Source organism: Schistocerca americana, chromosome 1, assembly GCF_021461395.2.
Source record: "Schistocerca americana isolate TAMUIC-IGC-003095 chromosome 1, iqSchAmer2.1, whole genome shotgun sequence".
Classification (NCBI taxonomy): domain Eukaryota; kingdom Metazoa; phylum Arthropoda; class Insecta; order Orthoptera; family Acrididae; genus Schistocerca; species Schistocerca americana.
Window position 1 is genome coordinate 1179610329 of NC_060119.1, and position 25854 is coordinate 1179636182.

The following is a 25854-nucleotide window of genomic DNA, read 5'->3' on the forward strand; positions in this document are numbered from 1 at the left end:
TGTGTGTGTGCGCGCGCGTGCGCGCGCTCCATGTACAAGATATACAGGAAACTCACTTTTTCAAACTTCTCGCATTAAAAATTATTTTGTTTGATCTTACTGACAAAAAAGCGAAAACTTGCTTCAACTTTGTTTGTATGTCTGAAAAAGTTTAGAACAATGGCAAATCAAATTACCCCAATACATTGTTTTTGCACACAACTATGTGAGACAGCTGCACTTTGTCTACAAATGGCTCAACTCAATGGCTACACTTCTAAGCACTGTTTATTACATAGCAGTTTTCCACAAAATAGTTTAACACAACGAATTAAGGATGCAACTTTATTCAGGCCCTGCTACCACCCAGAAGTATGGCACAAAATTGTCAAAGTTTTAAAGTGCCAGCACATTTGGAATTTTCCATGCAATTGTTGACAATGTACTAGTGGTGGATAAGTGCAAATCCAACATTTTCAGGTTTTAGTAAAAAATACAGCCTTTTATGTCAATTTTATTTTCAACATATACATTCAAGATCAACACTAACAACTTTACAACCTTTAACTTTATTTCTCAGTACTCTGTTTTACATCATAATGAAAACTTTCTCAGTTGTCAAGTGAATATTAACACAGCAATATTGGATAATAGCTCCAAGAAGAGTTGGAAATTTTACACCTAGGCTTTGATATTTTTGTTCACTGAGACTAGAATTTTCATGCTGCTACTTCATGCTTCAACAGCAAATTCAACTATCCCGCTGATGTCCAGTTCCGCTCAAAGAGGCAAGTCTGCAAAATGTAATTGGGAAGTATAAATAAATGCATACTTTCTCGAAGTTTTAATTTTTCTTAAGTTAAAAATTAATGTTAAACTAGACATTGTTTAAGGAGTATGCAATCTATTATTCAAAATTTGTTTTATTGAAATTTTATCACAGAAATTAAGAGGGTTGACTTTTTCCAACTGCTAAGCAGCCATTATCAGAATTAAATAACATAAGAGACAAAAGTCAAATGGTTATTGTAGGATCCAAAAACTAGAAGTGCACATGCATTTTTCTGTTCTTTAGTTCTGACAGCTGCTTAGCACTTAAACCCAGTCCACCATATCAATTCCTACAATCAAGAGAAAATAACAAACCATTAATACAAATATTGGTTTTGCCAAATATTTTAAAACACTATGCAAACTATTATATGAATCATGTTGAATCATGTCTATACGAAAATTAGAATTTTAAGAGTAGATGACATGCTTAAGTTCTGAATTTATTTTTGATATGTATGCCAAGGTGGGTTTAATGATGTACTAATTATCCAGCCTTGACAAGAAAGGAAATAGTTGGAAAAGTGATATGCTGATAGTGAAGGCTGGAGTTTGTGCTGGTACATTAATATCTGTTCTTTATAACTTCTTTGTGTTTTAGGCATCAAAAGTTAGCATTGCCTTGTGATATGAAACATGAAACCCCGGTGACTCAAAAGAAATTAGAAACTGCAAAAATAAAAAAGGTGGGGATTAAATCCGGAAAAAGAAAAGTGAGCCAATCACAGACGATTCAAAAGTGTAAGGACACACATAGGTAGACCGCTATTACTATTATGGCAAAGCTGCCATCGTCCCACATCCAACCAATCCCGGTCTGGCACAAATTTTCAACTTTTCCCACTGACTTAAATCAATGCCCACTGGCAGCTGATGTCAATTCCTTTGTATCTTAATTCATACCGGCTGCAGGATCAAAAAGTGTGTCTTTTGGACACCACATATACGACAGTGTCAACGCTACAGATCCAGGGCATCAATTGTGCATGATAGTGGAGCAGTAAAAACTTTTCAGTGAAAGCACTTCAACTAGTGGTCCAGAAAATGAAGAGGTAAACATACCAGCTGCTTCTCAAGTATTTCCATATTTAGATAATGCCTTGCAAGGTTTTGATGCTCAAAAGAAAGCAAACAGTATTAGATATTTGTCCTGAAAAAAGTGACTGACTTAACGACTCATAAGCAGGTACTTTTGCATGGACTGATCAAAATGAAGGATTTTTAAGTGTTAATTCAACAGAAAGTGCACATGTATTACATATTTTTTGTTTAGGCTGTACTACTAATGTTCCTACTGCACCTACCTCTATAGTAATAAAAATTCATGTTATAATTATATCTTGTTCTTTACCAATAAATTAAAGTACATAGTTTGATTATCTGAATGAACTGATTTTCCACACACCCATTTCCCCCAATTAGTTCAGAGAATCGACACTACTGTTTTACAAAATCAGATAGAGGTAATGCAGGAGTAGGTCTAATAATGAATAAGAAAACAGGAACATGGCTAAGCTGTTATGAACAGTATAGTGAATAGCCAATCTAGATACAAAGCCACCATCCAATAAAGTAGTACAAATTTATATGACAACTAAGCTCTACAAATGAAAAGATTTAAAGAACATTTGACAAGATTAAATAAATTATTCAGATCCTTGAGGACGATCAATTAACTGTGACAGGATACTAGAATTTGATAGTAAGGAGGAGAAATTTGGGGGGAAAAAATATTATAATTCCTGGAGAAGAAATAAATACTATTAGGACTGCCAATGACACTAATTCTGATAGATGGCCCACAAAGGTCAGCTGAATGGAACAGATTGTCTTGAGGGGTTGTAACATCCGATTAAGTCAGGCAGTGCTGAGGAAATTAGATAGGTAAATGAGAAACTAAATGTAAGTTATATTATATGGGCACCACAGAAAGCAACCATGGGTGAAGTAGAGAGGATACAAAATTTAAACTCACGATAGCAATGTAAGTGTTTCTGGAAAAAAAAATTTTAAAATCAAGGATAAAATTAAGTGTTACAAAGCCTTTCCTTAAGGCATTTGGCTCAGGTGCAGCCATATGTGGAAGCGAAACTTCCACAGTAAGTAGTTTAGCTTTTAAGATGTGGTGCTACAGAAAGATGATCCAGATTATCGAGTGATCTTATCTAGTAACTAATTAGGTACTAAGTCAAACTGGGTAAAAAAATTATGGCATAACCTGACTAAAGGAAGGGATTGATTGATAGGACACATCCCAAGAACCAAGGAATTGTGGAAGCAGTTTTATTACAAGAATAAAACTTGACCACAGTAAGCAGCTTCCAATCTATTTATGTGGGAGTAGTAATGCAGACTTGAAGTGGCTATCACAGGATAGAGCAGTGTCGAGAAATGCGTCATACCAGTCTTCAGACTGAAGATGATGAAACCACCACTTATGTAATGTGCTGATTTTTTAATCCCTCCCCCAAAAATATATATGTAGTCCGAAACACCAAAGTCTTACATCTTAAAAACAATTTGGGGTAGTTACAACTGAAAGTTCAATGCACAATGACTACTTGTGCGTGTTTCATGTAGCACATCGAGCCCTGCTATTGAATTTGACTAATGCACCCATTTAATTTGTTCACAGCTCAAACACCCCACTCCGTCTCCAGGCCACGATTGGCCTACTGGGACCATCCGACCGCCGTGTCATCCTCAGTAGAGGATGCAGGTAGGAGGGGTCAGCACACCGCTCTCCCGGTCGTTATGATGGTATTCTTGACTGCAGCCACTACTATTCAGTCAAGTAGCTCCTCAATTGGCGTCACGAGGCTGAGTGCACCCCGAAAAATGACAACAGCACACGACGGGCTGGATGGTCACCCATCCAAGTCTGCTCAAACAGGTAACTACAAATTTATCATTAGTTTACTGTAGGTTCATCACTTACGATTTGACGTTTTGCACTGCCGCAGAGCTTCATTGAAACCTTCACAAAGTGAAAGGTCACTCTGCTGCTGAGCGCACTGTAGGAACTGCTTTATTTCCCACGCACAAGGTCCGGTTGGTTCCGTTGGCTGGTTACTGTAACTCTGTTGTGGTCCTGGTGCTTGTGCTTCAGGAACAGCGTCGGCACTAGAGCCACCACCCCCACTGAACATTGAAGTAAGGCCGTGTCCCAATGTATGACCCTGTAAATATGTGATACAATATTATTAACGATTTTGATATTTTCCACTTCATAATGCAGAATAATCTTGACTAAATATAAGAAAGAACTTACCACTGCAGAACCAACAGCTACTCCACCAGCCGTTGCCGCCATCTGCTTAAACATAGACGGTTGCTCTGCTTGCATCATTGGAGGTGCTGCTTGTTGAGGATGAGGATGAGCTGGCTGGTTGTGCTGTGGTGCACGAGCAGGCACTGGGGCAGCTCTAGAAAGAAGGAAAAAACATACTATATTGTGATACTTTAGATGTTAGTAGCACCCCATGGGGTATAATGCACATGATTTTGTAGAAATACAACAGCCAAAATAAAGACTTATATTTTCCAAGGAGTAAGTCAATTGTCTGCAAAATGTGGGCATTAGTAATTTTACTGACTGGGATCAACATTGCACATGAATTTACAATATTTTGCAATCTTCATTTTAATGTAAAGAGCAATTTTATTGAAGATACAGTCTACGGAAATCTAGAATTTGATTGCTGTCAAGATTTTAGTAACCGGAGGTCACAGTTTAACAACGGCATCATAAATATCACATAAGCTATTTTTGATACATGATACCTTATATAATCATTTGTGACTAAATTTGTCAGACTATCATCCTTAGCATTACATTCACAGCTACTTTAAAATGTTTTTGTATTTACATTTTACGATGAATTAAATCTTTCACATCTTTATCCATTAATGAAGAACATGGACCAAGCCAAGCAACCAAACTCCCTCATGACAAGTACATGTTTTGCAGATAGACAATGTGAAGAATGCTTGGATGGCTTAATTGGTGAGAACATCTTACACAAAACTGGAGGAGGGGGAGGAGATGTCTCATAGCTTACACAATACTACAAGCTCAGGTTAAAGTTGCAGTACAGCACAGTTTTAATCTAGCAGGAGGTTTCAACAGTAAAAATGATCAAAAACATTTTTGACCATGTATTTAGTATTGTGTACCAAATGACAGTTTTCAGCATTTCTTTGATTTATGAAAGTTAGTCAAGATTGGGCCCATCTGTGATGCCTTGTTTTGTATATACACTGTTTCTTCAAGTTCAAACCTCATCTGGAGCCTGCATGTTTTATTAGCCATTCAGTGTAAGTCACAGAAGTGACTTTCATGGAATGTGTGAGACCTCATTACAGTTTCAATCCATCCTACTAGCAAATCAAAGTTTGCCACTAACTTTAAGATAAAAACTGATTATTCCATTTTATATTCTCCTCTCCATCACACCTCTATTGCATTCATATTGCACAGCTGTCCCAAGCTATGGCTTAATGGTGTACTTTAAGACATTTCTGTGTTTTGCAACTTTGTATTTCTCTATACATGCCACCAGCTGCCTTGTCAGATGAATAGGTATTTTAACAGTTAGAGATTGAACCCTGTTTCAAATGTAATCAAGTCTGCCAATAGCTGAATTACCATTAGTATTATCTTAACTGTTTTAACTCCCATTCAATTTCTAATTCAGATGGAGGTGACTGACAGTGATATTTCTCTTTCATTCCAGGTGTTTACAAGGCTGTAAAAGCCTGTACTAAGTTCAAAATGATCAAGAGTTTTCTGCTTAAGGGATGAATAAAATCATCAGTGTCCTTGATAGGATTCTCACTAACACATAACAAGGCTAATTGTTTGAACCAGTACCCACTATACATACATATTTTCAAGGTATGGTTGTTTATGTAATTAAGCCAAGAAGATCTGGGCAAAGATGGAAAGTTTACAAAACAATGTGAGCAATGCAGCAGCCTGTACAGAGTGCCCCAGGAGGAATTATCAACATTCAGAGATACGAGAGCAAACACAGGCACTGAAATACATACCTTTGAGGTATGAGCACTTACCTTTGTTACTGTGAAACACATCAACAAGCGTTCACAGCTCTTAATGCATGGATTTTAGACCCCAAATCTTTCCTGTCATATCCTTGAATACTGACCATTCCTACTGGGACACCCTGTACAGCATTGAGTAATGGATAACTAAGGATAATGAAAGCAGCTCAAGAGTGCCAAAAATTAAGTCTTAGAGGACATGTTCAGGTGGACCCATACAAAAATTAGCAGCAATTACTGAAACAAATCATGGTAGACAACATTAGTGAATTACAGTGTTAAACAGAATTGTGGCCTGTACTTAAAGCTATTTTCCAATTATTTTTAATATTTGTAACTGCTACTTTTTCTCACAAGACATAACATTTTCTCGTATTTAAATATTAGCTAACACTGTTGCAAATGAAGACTTTCAGAACATGTCAATGCAATAAAATATCCTAGAGTTTCTTCTTGTGTAAATTTGCAGAAGACGGTGAAGGGCAGTGTACCCTAACATGTAAGAGTTCAACTTTAATGGGATGGTCAAAAATATCTAGCTGTCTAAAAAAATAAAAGTATGTCACTAACTGACTATGAGCTACAGAAATAGTTTTAGAGCTTCCCAAATTTCCAGTACTTCATTGTGAGCCACAGCACTGTGCAGCCATGAAAAAAATGTTATTCTGATTAATTAACATCTCAGAGAATGAGTGGATTTAATTGTAAAGGCTCATTTCCAAATCTGAAAAACACACACATTCTACAAATTCAGTGTGCAAAGTTTTCAAGCTACTTAGTGGTACACAGTTTAAAGCTTTTTGCAAACTGTTGAGTGTTGAATGATGAAAGATGAATTAACAGAATATTGTTTGTGCTCCTAAATATCACTGTTCTTAGATTGGAATCTTCATACTCCAAATCATTCAAACCAATTGAATGCAAGTAGAATATGCCTTTTGAACTGCTAGAGACACTGAATTGACAACAATAAATCCAAAGAGATTTTATTGAGAATAAGTTATCATAAGACAGCAGGGTGATTAACTATCAATAAGCATTGAATATGCTTACAGTTGTCAACAAAAAGCTCTAACAATTCCAACTGAGGGCTATACACTGAACCTACTACTCTGTGCCAGGCAGGCTCTCACTTTACCCCACTAACAATATGAATCAAGCAGCAAGGTTAGCTGCCATTTCTGCCACTTAATGATTCATAAATTGAGTAGTAATCTCACTTCTGTTTATTGGGTATTTTAGAAAACAATATCCTATTACGAGCCATGAAAATCAAAGTTAAAATGGAATTGAAGTATGAAGCATCACCGTATAAATAAAGGAATTTAGTTTTCATTTCAGGTTAAAGGAACAATCGTTTCAAATGACAAAACTGCAACATTTCAAAAGTTCTATCATTAAAGGTGTTTACAAATGGGGGAAAATTCATTTAGAAAATAAATATTAACTGGACCAGGAACTCAATAGTGGTGGAAACAAATTAACTCAGGAGTCTTGTTCCGACCTTTCTGTACACATTTATTTAACAGAAAATATTTAAATGTAATTATAACTTAGCCAATTAAGCAGATACTACATTTGTAATGTTTTAGATATCCTTTATAGAAAAATTTGAAGATGAGGCATTTACACTGAATACTTTTTTTTCTAGGTACATGAGTGACACCTTTCTCATATGGCCGCACGGGAGGGAAAAGTTCGATGCTTTCTTGGAACACGTAAACTCATGCCACCCTAACAAACTGGAGAAGGATGGACTACTCTCATTCCAGATGTATTGGTTAAGAGGAAGGCAGATGCACCTTCAGTGGACAGTGTGTAACACGAACTCACTCACACCGACTTGTACCGGCAAGCCAGCAGTTGCCATCACCCAGCACAGAATATCTACAATCTATTTTCTACAGAAATTGATACTCTTCTGAAGATGTTCAAAAGGCACTGCGCTCTGTTTCCCTGTCAGAGGTTCCTGAAGAGGTGCAGGAAGAAATGCAGAAGGTTGCCTATTTGCCATATCTTGGGGAATTCTCCACAAACATAACATTAAAATCATGTTCCACCCACCTACCAAGATTAAGGCTCTCCTACGAAGAAGTGTGAAGGATGGCCTACATCAACAGAAATCGTGCATTTACCACATACCATGTGAATGTGGTATGGCATACACTGGCCAGATGACCAGGACCATTGACATCAGGTGCAAGGTGCACCAAAGGCACACCAGACAGGCAACAAGGTCAGCAATTGCATGAAGACCTCAAAGGGCCTAAGTATGATGATGGAGTTAGAAATAACTGCCCAGTAAATGTAGCAAAGAACACACGTGAAATGGTACCTCAGGCAACAGACAATACCTGAGGACATTCTTCAGAGTCTCGAGCAGCAATTTCAATGCAATCAGCCTGAAAAATAACACTGCAGCTGCTCCTGCCATGCAAGGACTTCAGACAGAACACCTAACATGGCATACCATGGTAACAGAATGTCCCAGATCACAGGAGGATGTAAATGATAATTTGAAGATAAAACAAATAGCATGGCTTGGATGTCATTCAGAACTTAATACAGCAAGACTGACAACAGATAATAACCACAAAGTATGTGCATAGTGGTCGGCAAAGCCGTGGCTAGAAGAAAATGCTAGTCTGCTTGCATTGGTCAGTGCATACCATGGACAGAGTGCCTAGCCCAACATAGGCATAAGTACCGGATTCGTTTCATACTGGAATTGGTATCAGACAGCACCTGAAGAAGACTGCAAGTCACACAGTTGAAATATCATGCAGGAAAGATGCGAATAATCAGCAGAAAGCAGATCAATCAACATGACGTATCCTATACAGTGTAATTACACTTGACACTAAGAAGATAAATTTGTGGAAGCTGTCAAATAATCCTACAATAACAAATTGTGTGGAAACATTGATCTAGGTGCAGCTATTTCTAGGACCTAAGAAGAAGTCCCAGTGTCAATTTACTTTAAAAACATTAGAATGAAAACTTCAAAAAATTTCCTTATTTTGGCAAAATGTATAACACAGCAAAACATGTTGCCTATGTTTCCCAGTGGGGACAGGACTACTGATAATTACACAAGTAAATCTTTTCCTGCTGCAGCACGCAAACAGAGCTGTAAGTAATTAAGTAATTTCTGTATTTCATATTTTCTTTCTTTCTGTATCAATGTGATGATTAGCTTACCCATATAGGCTCTAGGAGACATGTGCACCAAACTTGGTCTTTCTTACAGGGATGCTTGGAGCAGAGAAATCTGGCAGTATTAACTTTATCTTCAGTCAGCATAAAAGTGCCAACATTCATTAGCTATACTAGTATTTTGGAATTTGTTGTAACCCAAAATAACTTCTTACTAAACAAAATCATTCAAGCAACTTCTACCTCTTCATGACACTTCTGCTTTTCTAGAAATGATGAACATGTATGAGCATGTTCTACATGATGCCTATCATGGAAGCAAAGTCTGAAGCAAGTATCAATATTTTCACCTCCATCCCATCAGTATGAATCCGTAAAAAAGGTAGCACCCATATAAAATTTAACTAGTTTGCACTCTGCCCTGAGACTTTCTGCTGTAGGGTGTTCAAACAAATTACATCAATTTATTTCCAACTCTTAGGATAGTATAGACAAACAATGTAATTTCTTTCTTATCCCTTAACCCTCTTGACAATCTACTTCATTTCGCTTCAAGGTAGTTGCGCATAGCACAGTTACACAAATTCTTCGGAGACTAAAAATGTGCCAAAAATTAATCAGTACCTACTGGCCACAGCATTTCCTACAAATATTGTTCTCCAGATTAAGTCTCAGCCTACAACATTTTAATTTTCAGTGTAAAATTCGGTGCAGGAGAAATTTCAATGAATGATTTCTGTTGCATCGGGTCACAGTCAAAATGAAGTATTGTTATTTTTCTGGCAATGACAACATTTTTATTTTCATTATTTTTCCATAATATGACAGTCAATGGCATAAAAATGCTGTCAAAGGAATTCCATTTTGGAAATAGTTCTTAGACTGTGACTTACGCAGTTATTTGGGCCATATTCTTTTCTGCCCTATAATTGCTCCTCTAGAAAGAGAGTAGAATATCCATCTTCCGTGCAATTTGCAATAACAAAGAGACCCTTGCAGAGTGAAAGTTCAATCAGCAAGGTGTTATAGTCTCATTTGTACAAAAAAGCCAAGGATCCCAATCAGCTTTAACCCAAATGTCATTAAAACACACATCCCACTTCGTTGGAATTTTTAATTGTGATAACATATTTCGAACCAAATGGTAGTGATTTATGGTAAAGGAGAGCCTATCGGCATAAATTTTTTCTACCCAATATTATCTCAGTCAATGTGAATTGCTGGCTATCTATAATGCATCAAAACATTCTATGACTAAAAGGTGAAATTAATGAATTACTTATCCGCACTGATGAATTAACTTACAGTCATGAAAACCAGTTTATCTGCCTTCCTAAATATCAGTGATCACAAGTACAGACGCAGTAAGTGTTACAGCATTTAGGTTAGCATCTCACTTTGATAGAGCAGAAATGGAAAAAGGAGTTGCCACATTACTCAGGAATTGTCAAATTTAAGAACATAGACATTCACAAATTTTGCCTCGAGCAGCATGTGGAACAGAAGTAGAATGTCATAATAAATCCTTCATACAGGAAGTGTATACTGAGCACCTGCAGGTGACTGATCTGTTTATAAATCATCTTGAAGCTGTACTGAACTAGTTAACAATAGAAGCAAAGAAATAGTGGTTGCTGGTGATTTTAATATAGATAGGTTTTGCAACAAACTCTTCCAGTACAAATTTACCACAGTAACACTATCACTTAATTCCTACCATATATTTTCTAACTAGGATAGCTAATTGCTGACAGCCAGCCGTTGACAATATCTTAAAAGAAAGGTTTAATGAACACAATCATTTCACAACCAATAGCCAACGGCCTCTAAGTCCACGACAGGCAGTGTCTTGTTAAATGTTAACAATGAACAACACAAAAAACTACTAAATGTAATTTCAAGAGGTTAGTCAGTAAGCCGAAAACTGATTACTTCAGAAAACACCTCAAAGATACGAACTGGAGTTCTATGTGCAGTTTTCATGACATGAATGAAAAATGTAACACTTAATAATAAAGTCCTACTTTATTTCACTGTTGTCTTTCCCCCAAAGCTAACTCACGTTAGACCAATTATGATACTATGACACACGCGACCACTGTCTCTGGCAGTCCTCAGCTTCTGACATGCCATTGACGGTAGTCACGTGTGTAGGAGGTGCATTTGCATAAATATATGTGTGTGTATGGATCATTTTAGATTCACATCACAAATTAATTTGCACATAATATGGTACATTCTGAACATTTCTGAGGTTTTTTCCAAAACAAGAAGACATACAGATGATGTGGGTTAGGGGGTCTTGCCCACCGCCTTATACCACATTACAATAATAGACGTTCTTCTCCAGAATAGAAGAAGTTGTCAAGGAAAAACTTTTTCCACTTTGTTTTCAAGTTTTACTTTACTGTCAGACATTTTATGACAGTTGGCAAGTGATGAAAAATTTTTGTTGCAGCACTGTGTGCCCCATTTTAGTGCTGAAGACAACCTTAATGTGGAGTAATGAACATTTTTCCTTCTGGTATTGTAAATATGTACATCATTGTTCCTTTTGAAATTCAGTAGATTATTTACAACAAATTTCATGAGGGGATAAATATACAGTGAAGCAGAAGTCAAAATGCCCAACTCCTTAAACAGATTTCTACAAGATGATCTTGGGTGAGCACCACATTATTCTTACTGCACATTTTTACACAATGAAGACTTTCTTTCTTCATGGTAAGTTACCCCAGGACATTATTCCATATGGCATCATTGATTGAAAATACGCAAAATATGTCAGCTTACCGATTTCTCTCTCCAAGATTTGCAATAATTCTAAGCGCAAATACGCCTGAACTAAGTTGTTTTAGGAGTTCCGAAATGTGTTTTTTTCCAATTTAAATTCTCATCCAGGTGGACACTTAAGAATTCTGAAGTTTGCATCCAATTTATTATTTCCTCGCCATGTATTAAAATTATCATTGGTGTAGTACCTCTAGATGTGCACTGAATATGTTGGGTCTTTTTAAAGCTGAGGGCAAGACCATTCGCAGAAAATCAGTCAATGATACTTTTAAGAATTTTGTTTACCATTTATCCCAGAACGTTCAATCTTAGTGGCCTTACTTTCTCTTGTGTGTATCAATGACCCTTCATCTGTAATATTACCAGTTGCACAGTTTGGTTTGTTTACAGATGATACAAACATTGCAATAAATAGCAAATCAAGTGGAGTCTTAGACTGTCTAATAAAATTTCATTCATGAACAGTGCCTAGCCAACTCTTCTTCATTAAACTTGGTAAAAATACTTATTGGCAACTAAAACTTATATAAGAGAAGAAGTTGATTTAAATTTTTAGGATTACATCTTGTTAAATTCAACTGGAAGGTGCACACTACATAATTGTTAAAGCACCCAAACAAATCTATATATGCAATGCAAATGTTGTCAACACACACAATATAAAAATAAAAAGCTGGCATACTATGCTTATTGTTATTCCTTAATGCAAGACAGGATTTATTTATTTATCTATCTGCTTATTTCTGCTCTTTCCGCTCCCGGGATTGGAATGACTCCTTACCCTCTCCCTTAAAACCCACATCCCTTCGCCTTTCCCTCTTTCCTGATGAAGCAACCATGGGTTGCGAAAGCTTGATATTTGTGTATGTGATTCTGTTGTTTTTGCTGTGTATCTACCAGTGCTTTCCTGTTTGGTAAATCACAGCATCTTTTTTTAATGTATCTGCTTATTTTTATTTATTTATTTTTTTTTTGGGGGGGGGGGGGGGGGAGGGAAGCGGGCAACATAGTAGTAGTAGTAGCAGCAGCAGCAGCTTTATTCATCTGTGGATCTCTTTTTACAAGGGTATAGGACATGTCTAAGTATTTACAAATTTAGACCAATTTATTTTAAGCTAATTCGCATACATGTGCACTTCTATTTAGAGATAATCATTAGATTTACACCTGGTAATTATTTTTTTTTCACACACACACACACACACACACACACACACACACACACACACACAAATAACTTATTAAACAATGTAATGCTACACTGTTCACTCATATCTCACTATCATTCACTGCACACTCACTCACTCTCTCTCTCTCTCTCTCTCTCTCTCTCTCTCTCTCTCATCTCTCTGGGCCATTTTCTGTACCACAACTTTCCATATGCTATACTGAAAAACTGAGTCAGCATCCCTCTATAATGAGTGTGATGTTGAGCTCAGAAAGAGGAATAGGTGTTAGTATTGTGCTACACATAGCTTAGGGTACGTTTTTCTAGAGAAGGGAAATAACAGTGTGAAGGTTTTATGTGGATTATTATTTGTAATACATTTTTTTACCAAATCCCTACTCTGTTTCATTTAAGTGATCTTTCAATGTATAAAATTTATTGCATAACAGGTACTTTCTAGCTGCCTTTTTAAATAGGTGTATGTTCATAATTTCTTTAATCTCTTCTGGTAATTTATTGCACAGTTTTATTCCTTGGTAGAGAATGCAGTATTGAGTTTTATGCTTTTTTTCCTTGGTAAATGTTAACCGAGTCTAGCTCTTGGTCCATGGTCATGAACAGAGCTGTTTGTGCAGTAATTACTAATTTTTTTTGATGTGTACAAATGAGTGGTAAATGTATTCACAAGGAGCTGTTAAAATCCCCAGTGTTGTTAACAGATCTTTACAATGAGCTTGACTACTATTCTTGGTTATTATTCTTAAGGCTCTTTTCTGGGGTTTTAAAACTGTTCATATTTTGTATATCTGTTCCCCAAAAAAGAATGCCATAACTATGAACCGAGTGTACATATGAATAGTATGTAACTCAAAGACACTGCATGTTACACACTGATGATGGAATTCTATGGGCATAAGTTTTCCGGGCCCAAACACAGGAATTAAGAATTATTTGCAGTGTGAACTCAAGAACATACTGCAGTGGCACTTTGGATACTAGCTACTGCTTTGAATGTATTACTTATTACTCAATGACATAGCTCTTTATCTTTTTCGAACTACCAACTCAATTCATAGAATCAGTACTAGGAATAAGAATAATAATCTTAACAAATATTTGATGTCACTTTGTTGTTCACTTTTCTGGAACACACATTTTTGTGACTTTTCAGAGGTCATAAGTTGTTTTACTATCAAAGTTCAGTTTAAGAGGTGCCTAAAGGATTTATTGGTGACCAACTCCTACTCCATTTATGAATTTATTAGTAGACTCAACTGGTATATATACGACTATTAATAACAAACAATGATAGTATTAATACCACCTGACTTCTGTACAAACTCAGGGCAATAATGCAGTCAGTTGTTTAAATGATTTTTCTATTTGATGACGCATGACAACAGCTAAAATATTATATCACCTCAGTGTATTAAAAATCCACGAGGTCCATTTCACTAAGGATCTGTGGGAAATACATCAACATACTTGTGTTGCTTTGTAAAAATTTATTGTGTATCCTCCTTTGTCTAACATGGTGTGAAATCCTCACTAGGCCCTGTAAATTTACTGGAACGAATAGTAGATCTGATGTGACCTAATCTAATATAAGAAGTTACTGGACTGGATTACGTAATCTGCCGTACTCATTACGGAAATTTTTTTACCGTAAATATGATTAACGAAGTGTTAGTATGTGTAACAAAAATCCAATAGCACACATGCCGTACTGTCACGTTCTTCCTTGTCCTTTCACAAATTGTGGGGGGAAAAAAATGTCCTGCACCAACAAATAAAAAGGCTAAGATGCGCTAATATAAATGATAAACAGAGGTTCTGAACATGTACTTCTGACCTAAGCATTTCAATGAAATATTTTATTTCGCTGTGAATAACTGTAACGACAGCTGAAGCTCACTTTTCTATTCATTGGGCAATCTTCATGACGGCGACAAAACAGGAACATACAAGTCTGATGCAATATGTAGTAATTAGTCACTTGTACCGTCTAATTTTTAAAGAAAGCTAAAGCATTTTTTGTTCATCAGCTTCATACGCCTCTTAAAAAAAAAAAAAAAAAAAAAAACAGCGCGGCTGATTGCTGGTTCGGGATTAACCAAAACTACAGAAACTATATCGAAACATTTCATCTGTTAAGCTTCCTTGTCAGCCGAAGATCTTACTAAATCACAAAATGGATACACCTGAAAATACTGTCCGCTTACCATTCTGGGACAGAATAATAACTACGTTTTGATTAAAAAAAAAAAAAGTATAATTTATACTCAGGTGCGACATAAATTTAATTTACCTTGGGGGAGGAGAACTTCGTCCACGTCGAGGCATTTTTAAAGTTTCAACAAAACGTTGGTAAAAATTTAAGCGAAGTCACAACGAAACTATATACCACGATCCACTCCGGCTCCACACTTATACACAGGCGTCTAAAGCTAGCGAAATGAGGGATGCTCAACTACCGGACCTACCGATAGATGGCTCTACCAGCTGATTACTATCGTCTGTATTGCCCGCCATATTTGAATTTGCCAAGAAGTTTCTCTCGGTCTGTACGGTGTATAAGGAATTAAGGATTATCGAAATGGTGATTTCTTGTTCCGCTTTCAATTGTGCGAAGCGATGGAGTAAGGAAAGTGACTTACCATTTCACAGGTGATAAGACTGCCGATACAATACGACAACAATACAAACTTAGTGCGTTTGCTAATTCGATGTTTTTGAACAGGTTTCCTCTAAAGCACCCAGAGCTGCTAAAGAAGTGGATTACTTCCGTGAAGCGGAAAGATTTTAAACCTAAGTCTTGCAGTTTTCTTTGCGGAAACCTTTTCCCACAAGATGATTACGTAGTGAGCCCTGGAACGTGGAAGAAACGTCTCAGATCCGAAGCAGTGCCATCAATTTTTGACTTTCCGACACATTTGATGCCACCAAATAAGCAGCCACGACGACATTTTAGGATTTTGAGTGACTACGATGCTTCTCCATTTGAGGTAGCTAATTAATTTCCTTGCTATGTGTGTGGTTTTGACTCTTGTGAATTTATTTCGTACGGACACAGATGGGCTACATAGGTCTACGCAATGTTGTAATACAGTTCCATATTTTTGTTTTTCGCGTTCTGTCCTGGAATCCGTGCTTGATTTGCCCTCTGCAGAAGCTACTGATTGCGTGGAGAATGTTGTCAATGAGAATTCTTTCGTGGAAAGCATGTCCCATTTATCCAATGCAGAAGCTACGAATTGTGTCGAAATCGTTAGTATAAGGATGTTTTCACACCCCCAAAGTTTTCTTATAATATTTTTTCATCAAGCCTTGAGCTATTTCAATCATATATAACGAAATTGTTTCTTTATTTCAGAGTGCAGTTGGTTCTCAAGTAATTGATTGTGGTATACAGCCGAAAGTAGAAATGGAAGACAAGCGACCGAAACTTGCAATTTTTTCTCAGACATTGTGCACGAATTAAAACGTAAACTGAAGTGTGTCCGTGAAAAACTTCGAAGAAGAGAGAAGAAAGTGTTTTCCATGGATGACATCATAAGTTCATTGAAGGAGAAGGGGCATCTTCCTGAATAGTTACATAACTTCCTCAATCATCAGAAAGGAACACAAGTGGAATTAGTGTGCAATTTAGTGGACAACTCTCTCTCGTCAAAGGGTAATAGATACACAACAAATGTGAAAATGTTTGCGATGACTGTGTACTTTTATTCACCAGCAGCATATGAATACCTGCAAAAATTAATGCCTCTGACCCATAAATCATTGATTCCCAAAAGGGGGGCAAGTGTCGACTGTGAAACTGGCTTCTTAAAAGATGTTTTTAAGTAGGCCTACATTGATTCGAACCCAATTGTAAGGGACCAGTTCAGCAATTCATGTCTAATTGTAGACAGTGTGGCACTTAGGAAGCAAGTAGTTTGGGACCAAGGAACTAAGCAATACACAGGTTTTTTAGAGTTTGGTGGGGAAGTGCCTCAGTCAAAAGAAGTAATAGAGGCATCTGAGGCTCTGGTTTTCATGCTTGTCTCTATTAAAGGCAAATTTATATGCCCGATTGCATATTTCTTTATCAACGGTGTACAGGCAAATAATCAGGCCACACTGATAAAATCCGCTTTAGAGAGGCTGCATAGTTCTGGCATTAGGGTTTGGTGTGTTACATGTGATGGCTGCAAGGTAAATATAAGCACTTTACGTACACTTGGCTGTACTTTAAAATTTTCCAAGGGTGATTTTAAGAGCTACAATGTTTATTGTATCTTGGGCATGTCATATGATTAAGTTTGCCAGAAATGCTCAAGCAGAAGTATCTGGTATTGAGTCTCCAACTGGCATTATTAGATGGCATTTCGTTGAGCAATTGAACAAGGTACATCATCTCCAACTGGCACTATTAGATGGCCTTTCGTTGAGCAATTGAACAAGGTACAACAAGAAGAAGGTATGACATTTGCCAACAAACTATCAGGACAACATATAAGTTATGTAAATAGAAAAATGAATGTTTCATTAGCTCCACAGACTGAGTTCTAGTGTGACAGATAGTATAGAGTGTTTGAGGAGGGTTGGTGATCCAAATATTAAAGGAAGTGAAGCAACAGTAGAATTTTTGTATAATATTGATAGGATTATTGATATTCTGAACTCCAGAAATCCATTAGGTAAAGGGTATAAGAGCCCCCTGAGACTTGACAACAAATCTTATTGGCTTGGTATTTAAAAAAAAAAAAAAAAATTAAATTAAAAAAAATGGTTCAAATGGCTCTGAGCACTATGGAACTTAACAATTATGGTCAACAGTCCCCTAGAACTTAGAACTACTTAAACTTAACTAACCTAAGGACATCACACAACACCCAGTCAACACGGTATTTTCAGACACACTGAAAATTATATCAAAAGCTTAAAAATCATTGGTGTTCCATTGCTGCTCCATGCAAGAAATATTTTTGCTTTTGGGATAATTTTCAATGTGCAATCAGTAAGGCACATAGCTCTGACAAGTATGCTTCGTGTTGAATCTCCTTTGAAGTATTTGCTAACATATAAACTGTCACAAGACCACATAGAGCTTTTTTTCCCCTGCATTCGGTCCAGATGTGGTTGGAACAACAATCCAAAAGCATACCAGCTCAAATGTGCCATGAGAAAGTTGCTCTTGGGTAACAGTGTCACTGCAATGAATGGGAATTGCTCAAATTTTAATGTGTGTTGTTTGCCACCTGTTTATGATTTTCATGCAAGAAAGCATATAGTAGAAAGTGATGAAAGTGCTGCAGAAAATGAAGTAGAGGAGTGGTGTGCACTTCTTGATGATAAGATTAAGTTCTCATTTCACAAGTAAAACATACTCAATTATATTGCAGGGTATGTGTCATTGCGCCTTTCAAGGCAGATCACATGCAAAGACTGTCTTCACATACTGAAGCCACCAGTAGTTAAATCTGCATTAGAACTCTCTATGCTTTTCCCAATATGGCCAATAAAAATGCATTTGTAAATTTTGTTAAACGGGGAAAACTGGTTAAAACAGGTGACTGCATGTACTCTGTTGTAGAATACTCAGAAACTCTTTCAGATGATTGTGACTGCTGGGGATATGTGACAAACATATACAGGCCAAGATTTTGCATTGTGTTAAAAATAAATTTGTAGATTACCCATTTCCTGCTCTTCATGATTGCCGTTATGAAATTAGGATTGAGGACTTACATCAGACTCAACTTGTTTGTAAGATTGCATCTATACTCCTGCATACGCTTAAAAACATGTGGAAAAAAAGCCTGCTGAGAAAATTTTAAACAACAAATCAAGTATAAGGCAGAAGTTAAATAAACTCATATTGTTTAATCATGTATAGTGCTCAAATTGGAAAAATTATGTAATGGGACATTCCATGCAGATGGGTGCGGCATTTTGACAGATTTTTTAAAACTATTTTGTCCATAGATTTGTTGTTGTGTAATGATGAACTTCAAAAGATGAATCACATTGAAGTAAAATTAAGTCTTTACATCCTGTGTAGATATTGTAACAAAATTATAATTGTTTATTATACAAGCTTATTTTAAGATGTTTGGTGTTACAAAATATGCACTTGCATTAAAAACGGGTGATTTTTGTGAAATTAATGAAAAAAATGTGCTGAGACTTATTTGACAGATGGCTTTCAGTGTGAGAAAATATGTCCCTCAATAACTATGTTAACTTGAATTTTTCACTTTAAGAAAACAGTTTAATCACAGGATGGGTGTGATCTAATGAAGTATGCAGTGGCCCTATGTTTCAAACAGTAATGTTTGTGGATACTCTGCAACATAAGAGCAATAAAATTGTTACTCTGTTAATTCTTGTTTTAATACTTCCTATAATGAACACAATGTTCCAGTTGATCATAAGCATTCTTATTACTTTATAACCATTCTAGAATAAGGGGACCTGAGTCAGGCAAAACCTAATTTTTCTGAATTTTGTCCTTATTTTGTTAGGATGTCTTTCTATTATATTTTCCTGTGGAAAGGAGTGGGGGGGGGGGGGGGGAAAGAGAATGCAAATAATCATATAGAATTATCTTTCTAGCATTACAAAGTACAGAATACAGTGATTACAGGTACACGTGGAAATCTAGGAAATTTCAGTATTCATGTTACATGCCTAATTTTCATCAACATTTACCTTAATTATACGGTTACACTTTTTGCTGATTTGAACTGTGTACTACATGTTAAAAAGATTTTGTTTGGTCATAGTAATAAAAGCATTTCATTTTGTTAGTTCTTATGTCCCATACGGAACTGAAATTATCGAGTTATGATGACAAAGGAAGGAAATAACATTAAGGAATCTTACTTCACAGAAATTATGTAACAATGGTTACACTTTTTGCTTGTTAACTTTAACATAAACCATTTAGTTTTCCATTAAGAGTGAAAGCAGTTGCACGAGTCACATAAAGAACAAAGTTTCCCTCAGGGAACTAAAGTATTTTACGTTTGAATTATTGCAGACCCAAAGTATTGTGATCTTCATATTTCTATTTAAAAAAGTTTGTAACTCAAATTCACATACATTTTGGAATCTGTACATACATGTGTGTAGCAAGGTACTTTTCATGTGCCATGTGGAACCTTTAATTTTCTGGCTTAAATATAATTTATTTCATGAATTACCTTTAATACCAGCACTGTCTGAATGCATTATTTACCATTTAGAAGAATAAAATGTTAGTGTACAGAATAACAAACCTCATGAAAAATGCGAGAGATTGTTCTGTACAGAACTTGGAATGGCTCGTAATCAATAGCAGGTAAAAAAGAAGGCTTCTATTAAACGTTCAAAGAAACCAGTCAGTACCTCTTAATTCGCCATAGAGGTGATACAGTAATAAAACAATTTACTTTTTTCAGAATTTCTGCTAAGTATTAAAAGTGTGAAGACGTATTCAATTAGTATTTGCTTTACCAATAACCTGTAGTACAAGCACACGTATAATTATGGGAGTCAAGAGTTATGTTAAAATTAAAGATACTGACTATTATTACTTGCTCACAAAGCATTGTAGTTGCTGTACAATTTATGCTGTATGTGGTGTACCCAATGTGATTCCTGGAGTACATAATATTCTGTTATCCTGTGGGAGTGCACTGGTACCACACCTACTGAAAGTACGTTTTGTTGTGGAATAGTTGTATCAGGTGTCTGTACCACAAAACAGATCTCCACTGTGACACCCTCATGTTCTTGGTATGCTATTAGCTATTATTACAGGAATACTCTTCACATGGAGGAGGAAGCATAGTGAGATTTTCTTTTTCATCATTTCCAACATTGTACACAACTTTCTTGCACTTTTATGTTATCACATTTTTCCCTTGATAATCGAAAAGAGAGAGAGGGAAAAAAAATTTAAGCGAGCTTTCATAACTGAGAACTCTACTTGCGTCATTTGTTATTTTCAAAATGTTACTCTCTTTCCCAATACTGTCCTATTTCTTTAAACCAATTTTGAATTTCTCAGATTATTACATATTATTTACTGTACATTGTCCACTAATACTTCTGTTGTTACCAGATAGTTTGTAATGTGGCACTACCTTTGTGCCACTGGTACTGGCTAGTGTACTTTTGCTGATAAGAAAATCGACTGGACTAGATTGTCCTGTCAGTATAGGACAAACTCAGACAATATGGAACTTTTTACAATAAATTTGCAATATAATGTCACCCTTGTCTCACACAGATTGTAGCAGCCATTGGGGTGCCTGTCTGGCCAGCTTCTGCAGCTTTCACTTTCAGGTTTGTTTTTTGCTTGGGCCGTATACTGACAACCACTCATTCCAGTGATTGACACCATGTCAAAGACTGGAACCAAGATTCACAGAAATAGAATTCTGTGGTTGCAAGTCAAAGTGTAATTAATTTTGCTCACTGACATGTTTTGAATTCAATTTTAAATTTGTTTGGGTGTCAGACTGGAAAATTACAGTTTTAAGACACACCAACCTTAAAATTAACAGCTGTGATCGAGGTTATTTTCAACAACTTCCTTCACTCCCTACATCATCATGGATCAGTCCAATACAAGTCATGCATTTAAGAGGAGCCTTAATGTTGGGCTTTGAGTTTATCTCATTCAAATGTATTACTTGTCTCGTATCAAAGACTGAAGCACTGTTAAATACTGGTGCTTCTACCATATCACTCAGTTTAAATACACCGTGTCATGTACAGGCGTTAATAAAATCATGGCATTTAGATTAGATTAATACTAGTTCCATGGATCATGAATACGATATTTCGTAATGATGTGGAACGAGTCGAATTTTCCAATATATGACATAATTAGGTTAATTTAACAACATACTTAAGTTAATATAACAACTTTATTTTTTTGTGTTTTTTGTTTTCCTTTATTTTTTATTTTTTTTATTTTTTTTTAATATTTTTGTTTTTTTTTTCTTTTTTTTCTTAATTTATATCTAAAAATTCCTCTATGGAGTAGAAGGAGTTGTCATTCAGAAATTCTTTTAATGTCTTCTTAAATACTTGTTGGTTATCTGTCAGACTTTTGATACTATTTGGTAAGTGACCAAAGACTTTAGTGCCAGTATAATTCACCCCTTTCTGTGCCAAAGTTAGATTTAATCTTGAATAGTGAAGATCGTCCTTTCTCCTAGTATTGTAGTTATGCACACTGCTATTACTTTTGAATTGGGTTTGGTTGTTAATAACAAATTTCATAAGAGAGTATATATACTGAGAAGCTACTGTGAATATCCCTAGATCCTTAAATAAATGTCTGCAGGATGATCTTGGGTGGACTCCAGCTATTATTCTGATTACACGCTTTTGTGCAATAAATACTTTATTCCTCAGTGATGAATTACCCCAAAATATGATGCCATACGAAAGCAATGAGTGAAAATAGGCGTAGTAAGCTAATTTACTAAGATGTTTATCACCAAAATTTGCAATGACCCTTATTGCATAAGTAGCTGAACTCAAACGTTTCAGCAGATCATCAATGTGTTTCTTCCAATTTAATCTCTCATCAATGGACATACCTAAAAATTTGGAATATTCTACCTTAGCTATATGCTTCTGATTAAGGTGTATATTTATTAATGGCGTCATACCATTCACTGTACGGAACTGTATGTACTGTGTCTTATCAAAATTCAGTGAGAGTCCGTTTACAAGGAACCACTTAGTAATTTTCTGAAAGACAGTATTGACAATTTCAACAGTTAATTCTTGTTTCTCAGGTGTGATTACTATACTTGTATCATCAGCGAAGAGAACTAACTTTGCCTCTTCATGAATATACAATGGCAAGTCATTAATATATAATAACAACAACAAAGGACCCAAGACTGACCCTTGTGGAACCCCATTCTTGATAGTTTCCCAGTTTGAGGAATGTGCTGATCTTTGCATGTTACGAGAACTACTTATTTCAACTTTCTGCACTCTTCCAGTTAGGTACGAATTAAACCATTTGTGCACTGTCCCACTCATGCCACAATACTTGAGCTTGTCTAGCAGAATTTCATGATTTACACAATCAAAAGCCTTTGAGATATCACAAAAAATCCCAATGGGTGGTGTTCGGTTATTCAGATCATTCAAAATTTGACTGGTGAAAGCATATATGGCATTTTCTGTTGAAAAACCTTTCTGGAAACCAAACTGACATTTTGTTAGTACTTCATTTTTACAGATATGTGAAGCTACTCTTGAATACATTACTTTCTCAAAAATTTTGGATAAAGCTGTTAGAAGGGAGATTGGACGGTAATTGTTGACATCAGATCTATCCCCCTTTTTATGCAAAGGTATAACAATAGCATATTTCAGTCTATCAGGGAAAATGCCCTGTTCCAGAGAGCTATTACACAGGTGGCTGAGAATCTTACTTATCTGTTGAGAACAAGCTTTTAGTATTTTGCTGGAAATGCCATCAATTCCATGTGTGTTTTTGCTTTTAAGCAAGTTTATTATTTTCCTAATTTCAGAGGGAGAAGTGGGTGAGATTTCAATTGTATCAAATTGCATAGGTATGGCCTCTTCCATTAACAGCCTAGCATCTTCTAATGAACACCTGGATCCTACTATATCCACAACATTTAGAAAATGATTATTAAAAATATTTTCAACTTCTGACTTTTTGTTCGTAAAGTTTTCATTCAATTTGATGGTAATACTGTCTTCCTCTGCTCTTGGTTGACCTGTTTCTCTTTTAATAATATTCCAAATTGTTTTAATTTTATTATCAGAGTTGCTGATTTCAGACATGATACACATACTCCTGGATTTTTTAATAACTTTTCTTAATATAACACAGTAGTTTTTATAATTTTTGATAGTTTCTGGGTCACTACTCTTTCTTGCTGTCAGATACATTTCCCTTTTCCGGTTACAAGATATTTTTATACCCTTAGTAAGCCATGGTTTGTTACAGGGTTTCTTACGAGTATATTTAACTATTTTCTTGGGGAAGCAGTTTTCAAATGCATTTACAAAAATGTCATGAAATAAATTATATTTTAAATTGGCATCAGGTTCACGGTACACCTCATCCCAGTCTAACTGCTGTAGGCTTTCCCTGAAATTTGCAATTGTTAAATTGTTGACTGAACGTACTACTTTGGAGGACTGTTTAGTATTGCTGAATGGAGCTATGTCATATATTGTAACTAGCTGTGCACCATGATCAGAAAGACCATTCTCAACAGGCTGAGCATTTATCTGGTTAAACTTATCTTGGTCTATAAAGAAGTTATCTATCAGTGAGCTGCTATCCTTTACCACCCGAGTAGGAAAATCAATAATGGGTGTCAAATTGAAAGAACCGAGTAATACTTCAAGGTCATTTTTCCTATTACCCTCTTTCAGAGAATCTACATTGAAGTCCCCACAAATAATAATTTGCTTCCCCCTGTCTGACAGATAGCACAACAAGGAGTCCAAATTTTTCAGAAATAGATGAAAATTTCCTGATGGGGACCTATATACAGTTACAATTATAAATGTGCCTTTATTTAATTTAAGCTCACAGGCACATGCTTCTATATGTTTCTCTACACAAAACTTTTTTGTTTCTATACTTTTTGCACAATGATAACTTTTGACATATATGGCAACTCCTCCTTTCTCCATATTTTCTCTCATTACATATGCAGAGAGCTTATAACCACTTACATTTACCTTATCCATATCAGTAACAATGTGATGCTCAGACAGGCATAGTATATCTATTTCATTCTCAGCTTCTAAATCTTCCAAACAAACCAGAAGCTCATCTACTTTATTCTTTAAACTCCCAATATTTTGATGAAATATACTTACATTATTTTTAATTATATTTTTATGAGAACCTTTCCTTATTCTAACATTTGCAGTACTCTCCTGTCTGAGTTTCTCATTGTGCTTAGGCCTAGTTCAAAGGGAGAGCCAAATTCGTAAGTGCATGTTGCAATTACAGTGTCAGCATGGCAATGCATCACTTCAGATAAAGAAAAATAACATTTTTTCTGTTTATACGTAAGTAATACTTTAATAGTTCAGTTGTAATTTCTGTTGTCAGTAAAGATACCCCTCAGCAAACGATGTCAACTTTTTTTCAAGAGACGTCTTCACTGTTGTCCACACTTGATTTTCCGAATTATACCAGTAGTTAAAAGTTTCGGCAAGTAAGGTAATTTGTTGACCTCCATTGAATCTTAAATAGTGTTTTAAAACGGGCAAATAAGTAAAGCACTCATAAAATGGTAAACAATTTATAGGTCCGCTTGTCAAACTTTCAAAACACACTCGAATTTAGGAATTTCATAGCAGAACTGTCACTGTTTTTTCTCGCTAGATTAGAAACACTTCATTATGTTGATGTGTAGATATCTAGAACATCCAATATAAAATACTTATGAGGGCGCAGAACGAAAAACATTTTCATCCGTGTTTTGACACTTGGTTTGTTTGCCAAATTCAGATATGGCGGACACTCAATTATACAACGTCTTGCCGGCACGCGCTAGAGCCATCTATCGGTAGGTCCGGTAGTTGAGCATCCCTCATTTCGCTAGCTTTAGACGCCTGTCACTTATACTGGCAGAGATGTTACGTTACACCTTTCTAGAACCAATTCTCGTAGAACGTCACTGTCACGTGACACTAGCCCGTCAAGGCTATGTAATTATAAAGATACTTTACTTGGAACTTTCTGCATAATCGCTGACAGAGTTGATTTCGTATTTTCATATATATTTCCAGCAAATCACTATAAAACAGCGGGTTCCTTTCATTTTACCATACATTAAGGTTTCTTCTTATTCCGTTCACCAATGTCG

General features: G+C 36.0%; 1 protein-coding gene across 1 annotated transcript; it reads right to left on the reverse strand.

The window, feature by feature from the left end:
- Window positions 1–477: 477 nt before the first annotated feature.
- Window positions 478–25649, reverse strand: LOC124552005 (coiled-coil-helix-coiled-coil-helix domain-containing protein 10, mitochondrial). Its single transcript, XM_047126484.1, has 5 exons — window positions 25608–25649; window positions 15300–15418; window positions 4082–4235; window positions 3749–3989; window positions 478–773 (listed from the first exon to the last, which is right to left on the reverse strand). Exons 2-5 carry the CDS (start codon window positions 15332–15334, stop codon window positions 760–762), a joined length of 444 nt encoding a protein of 147 aa, XP_046982440.1. The 5' UTR covers window positions 15335–15418; window positions 25608–25649; the 3' UTR covers window positions 478–759.
- Between the last annotated feature and the right edge of the window lie 205 nt (window positions 25650–25854).